The sequence below is a fragment of the Coenobita brevimanus genome, chromosome 112 (genome assembly GCF_032717465.1).
Source record: "Coenobita brevimanus isolate Jiangsu-jjx chromosome 112, ASM3271746v2, whole genome shotgun sequence".
NCBI classification, from domain to species: Eukaryota; Metazoa; Arthropoda; class Malacostraca; order Decapoda; family Coenobitidae; genus Coenobita; species Coenobita brevimanus.
The window spans coordinates 29,589,188-29,594,862 of record NC_137065.1 but is presented as its reverse complement, the minus strand read 5'-3'; the positions used below and the strand labels follow the sequence as shown (position 1 = coordinate 29,594,862).

Here is a 5,675-nt window from a genome sequence, read left to right as displayed (position 1 = left end):
ACGGCAGGCCATATGCAGAACCAAGGAGATCAAAATTATTCCCGTCAGTGTTCAAGGTTTCCATGTGAATGTGGGAGAGCTAACGCATCGGTTTGCTACGAGAAACTTGACATACGTCATTTTCCTGAAAGTAACATTCTTCGACAAAACTGTTCCTGATAACTATGCAAGGATTCCTGATTATATGAAGTGAGTTAAGGACAGAAACGACAAGGTGGAGGAATTACACTTTGTTAGTTACAAAGTAGGGCTACAAATGAAGATCACTGATTGCCCAATTACTACCAGACGGGAATTGCTCTTGTTCAAGATGCTTGATGCTGGGGAACAAGGAACTCATTGTTGGCTGATACCATCCTTCGTAACAAGGAACAGAGCTGTTGGACTTCCTTACCGACAGTGTGGACTAGCTGATGAATGACATTCACAGTCTCCATGCACTTGTGTTCGGAGACCTCAACCAACACAGAATTCAGGATAAGTATAAGTTTTTGGTCTTGTGTGGTCTCTATAATTATGTTAACTTCCCGCCACATAGGTCTGGCCCGTCTTCTAGATCAGCTTGGGATCGTCGGCACGTCTGATCATGAAGCAGTGGTGTCCAGAATCAAACTCATTCTGCCTATATGGAAGAAACCATGAAACGTATGTTGCGGAAGTGGGAGGCAGCGGACTGGGAATGCCTTAGATACATCTGGCCGCAGTTGCAGTGGAGACTATAGTAGGACTCTCCTAAATATGCGGCTGCGGTGTGTCCCGCACCTGTGTACAATGGTGCCACGTTTCCCCAACTTGCGATGTGGAACGGAAGCTATTTATGTACAATGCATCACAAATACGATAAATTCAGATGAATAAAACTTACACTTGTGTATTTAGATGGGTGAATCAACAGTAATCTTATTATGCTTAAAATATATATACAGTAACACAGAAACATGGCATACATGTTGTACAGTGTTGCTAAAAGAAATTGTAGTCACTTTTAATGTTTTTAGCATAGTTTTAGGGTGGGTAATAATATCACAGTTATAGATATAAGCTAATGAGCCTGAAAAAAGAAGTAATATGCTAATATCCAATGTAAAAGAAATAATTCATAAAATTCTTGTGAGTGGCAACACTGACACACCCAGTCTGGCCTAAGGTAAAGTAAGTACCTCCATAGAACCAAGCATAGCTTGTACAGGTGTTGCTAGGGAAAAATGCTCACATGTAATGGCTTTTACCGTAATTTTAAGGGGGAGGAATAATCACATTTATAATCAAGCTAATATATAGGACAAAATAGTAGGCATATGCCAATACCGAAGTAAAAAAATAAAAACATTCACTCGCGAGCGGCAACCCTTCCACACCCAGTCGGTGGCCTTGACAGCATAGCTTCCTGGTGGTGACCTCGTGTCACTTCCTTTATGTCCTTTGTACAGACAGCATGGCAGCTCAATCAGCCCATTCCTCGCATCTACACAGCCAGGCTAAAGAAATTGTCTTCAATGTAAAGCAGTATTTTCAGGAGGAGAAGGAGAAGGGAGTAGTTCTTCATGGCCTATCAAAGGTCGTCTCTCGTACAGCTCAGCAACGAATATTAGCGAGAGATCAGTTGAAAAAATCTCTAAAGATGCAAGAGAGAATGAGGAGATTCAATGTCCCAAGTTTAAGTCGGCCAAGAAAAGGAAACGTGTAGTACCAATGACCGATTTCTTTGATAACTTTAATGAAGGCGTGCTACGAAGAACAGTTCTGAGTTTTTTTGCGAGGAAGGAAATTCCCACACTTGAAAAAATTTATGCAGAAATTACGACCAATCTTTCGTATCCTGGCAGCCGTGAGACATTAAGAAAAGTTCTTAAGAAAATCGGTTTTCGTTATGCAAATGTTGATGGACGGAGATTGCTAATGGAAAGAGATGATATAACGTATGCACCGTGCATTTTCTTGAAAGAAATGAAGGAGCTTAGAAGTTCAAGCAAAACCATCGTCTACTTGGACGAGACATGGATCAATCAAAATTACTCTGTGTTCAAATGCTGGGTAGACAGCAATGCAAACAAGGTGTGGGAGTGAGGGTGCCCACAGGGAAGGGTTCCCGCTTGATTTTCCTGCACGCAGGAACCAAAGATGGATATGTTCCTGGAGCAACCCTTGTTTTCCAAGCAAAGAATGTAGGAGACTATCATGAACAGATGAATGCGGACACCTTTGAAAGGTGGTTTAAAAATCAACTGTTACCCAACATTCAATCATCTTCTGTTATAGTGATGGATAATGCATCCTATCACTCCAGAAAAATAGATAAACCACCAACTACTGCAACCAAGAAAGCGGAGATCCGAGAATGGCTGGAGAAGAAGAGTGTTACAGTGCCAGACGGTCTCCTCAAAACGCAACTCCTGCACCTTGTGACTCGCCACATCGCAGCTGCAGATACAAACTACGTCATCGATAAGACGGCCTCAGAAAATGGACATAGGGTTATACGCCTACCCCCTTACCACTGCCAATATAACCCAATCGAGCTAATTTGGGCACAGGTTAAAGGCTTCGTGTCAACGAGAAATACGTTCAGAAATACAGATCTGAAGCCACTCGTCCATGAGTCACTCAACAACGTCACGGCAGACAACTGGAAGAATGCTGTGAGGCACGCAGAAAAACTGCAAGAGGATCATGAAAAGAGAGAGGTGGTGATTCATTACATCGATTCTTTCACTATCACGCTCACATCTTCTGATGAGGATACATCATAACTCTTCTATCCTCTTTTTTGCACTTTTCTTCCTCATGTTTCTCTTCCTTCTTTTTCTTCTGTTTTTCTGCCTTCTGTGAGAGATAGAGGAATAAGCCTGTTCGGGACACCTCTTAAAAAAAAGCGCGCCGAGACAAATACCTCAAGGGTGGTGTGGAAATGAAGTAAAATTTACAATATATACAATATGATGTAAAAGAAAATATCCAAAATGTCTCTTGCAATAAGAGAGAGAGAGAGAGAGAGAGAGAGAGAGAGAGAAGCAGGCAGGAGAGGGGCAAGGTTGAATGCATTGTCGGCATGACGGGGGGTGGTGGTGGTGGATGCACTGTCTGGCTGAGAGAGAGATGGAGGAAGGGGAAAGAGAATGAATGAATGAAAATCAATCATGGTACTGCAATAACGGGTTATCTGTCGCCGTATACAAGAAATGATAAATATCACTAAATATAACAAAACCAAATTAACAAATGAAAGCACAATTATAAATAACTTATAACAGAATCAAAAGTACTCAGGATGGCTCACATCTCCCGCCAGGAGAGAGAGAGAGAGAGAGAGAGAGAGAGAGAGAGAGAGAGAGAGAGAGAACGGTATAGAAAACGTGGCAACACTTTACACAGGTGCGGGACACACCACACCCGCACATTTAGGCGAGTCCTACTATGGTAATACTGTGTACCATTAATAATAAAGATGAAATCTTTTCCTCAACGCTACTAGATATCCAACACCACTTTGTATCCCACACAATGGTGATATCAAAAACAACAAATCAGCCATTGTTTGGTCATCGAGGTAAGACATCTTTGACAAGGAATTCCTTGCGTGGTTCAGGCACAGCTGGCTAAGTTTCCAGCTATAACACTTAGCGTTGCCAACGCTCTCCTTATACGAGGTCTGAACTCTTGGAGTTTCAAAGCATGGGTCGTCGAATCATTTCCAAATGAGAGAAAAGGGGCTGAGGGATATGAATGGAGTTAGCGGATGGTGTGGTGGAGAGATTGAGAGAAGGTTTGGTTGTAGGGGGAAAAAAGGTGCAAAAAAGAGCAAGGGAATAATTTTTACTGACATAACACATAATATACGGTGATAGAATGTAAATAATTTGGACTATATTGTTGGACAGTAGGGTACCATCGCAAGCTTGCGATACATGTATAAGCCATTTTGTGTTTATGATAGTGGTTGATAGTGGTTTTTACCGAGAAATTTTGCGACAATAAGCACGCTACAGCCCCTCCCCTCCAAAAACAACTCTCCTAGCCATCCACCCACACCATTTCCATAAACATGCTCGATTTTGTCCACCCTACTGCTTTTCTCCCGCATCCCTTTCCCCCTAAAACATTGTAGTATCAGTTGTCCGGGTGACACTTGTGTACTTTCACGAATATCCTGACGCCTCTGAGTATTGTTTCCTTTATAATCGGGGTGGCTATGTGTAAATGTTGTACGAAACTTAACGATATTTACAAAATTAATCACTGTACTGGTCGGGATTTAAGCTCTGCCCCCACGCTCCACAAGTCTGTACGTTAACATTGAGTCCATATCGTCTCTGGCAATGCGAGCTTAAATGTACCCCATTACAAATGAAGAGTGAAAGAGTTTTACTACCGACACTCTCGTATGGGAATGCAACCTGGAGAGTGAGTGGCAAACTGCCACAAACTACAGAGATGACTATGGTTAGTAAACCCTCAGGCACAGCCAGGATAGATGGTTCAAAATATTAGGGCAAGATACGTACTTTGGAATGGAAAAGACGGCATTAAGAGTGAGATATGGAATTAATGAATGGATCAACAAGAATACATGGGATGGTATGAAGAGAGAGAAAAAAGACATAGGTTCGATGCAAAAGAAAAATCTTTGAAAATGAAATGAAAGGTAATATAGGAAGAGATAACTCTTCGTCCATGTTGCATTGAAGATTTGAATGGAACTGCAAATTCGAGTGTGTGTGTGTGTGTGTGTGTGTGTGTGAGAGAGAGAGAGAGAGAGAGAGAGAGAGAGAGAGAGAGAGGAGAGGGGGTAACTGGAGGAGGTACTGTATGGATGACCATCCCCTGTAGGAGAGTTCCAAGGAGTGAGCAAGGCGTCCATTGTTGCCAGTTTGTATTCATATTCAGCGTGAAAACATAATAGATTTCACTCTACTGTATATCTAGCGTTTTTCAAGTCCAGTTTAGCACGAAAATTTTAATTATTCACCTATAGGTTAGCGAGTTTTAAAGTTCAGTTGAACACTTCCAAAAAAATTCAGTGAAGGCGTCAGAGTTGATGTACGCTTTCATGGTTATGAGCTATGGATGAATTTGAATCTAGTTCCTGATGTAACTAGTATAAGTCTAACTGCAAATATTGCAGACCCGATTATTGTATATGAATTTGGCAAACACAATTATCAGTCATGGAAGCCAAGTGGGAAGGGTAGCACAATTTTCGCAGGTTCGACTAAACCCTGCCCTCCCTCCCCACACGAGTTAATGCGATAAAAATACAGCGAATGTGAGAGTATGGAAGAGAGAACACAGTGGCTGAATGTGAGTGAATGACTGGCTTTAGAATACGTAAGAGTGTGAGACGAAACTGAATGAGAAAGTGAAACGAGGAAGTGTGAAAGTAAACAAAAGTGGGTATTACTGACACAGTGAGTGAATGTCAGTCTGGAGCCAGTAAGAGAGAAGCAAAATGAGAATGAGTGTAATCATAATGGTGCACGAATTTGTGTAAGAATGAATGAATGTGAACGTAAGAATACGTTAGAATGACTGAAAGTCAGGAGCGAGTAAAAATGAACTGGAATGCGGGTGAGTGAATGATAGTGCAAGTTTGAATATATGCGAGTGAGTGATTGACTGTGAAAGTATGTGAAACTGGGTATGAGCGATACTGAGTGTAATAGTGAGTGGAGGGTATG

General features: G+C 41.7%; 1 protein-coding gene across 1 annotated transcript; it reads left to right on the top strand.

The window, feature by feature from the left end:
• Nucleotides 1-2,261: 2,261 nt before the first annotated feature.
• Nucleotides 2,262-2,750, top strand: LOC145418145 (uncharacterized). The gene has a single exon (XM_080286668.1). The coding sequence runs from the start codon at nt 2,262-2,264 to the stop codon at nt 2,748-2,750; it is 489 nt and encodes a 162-aa protein (XP_080142794.1).
• Nucleotides 2,751-5,675: the final 2,925 nt, after the last annotated feature.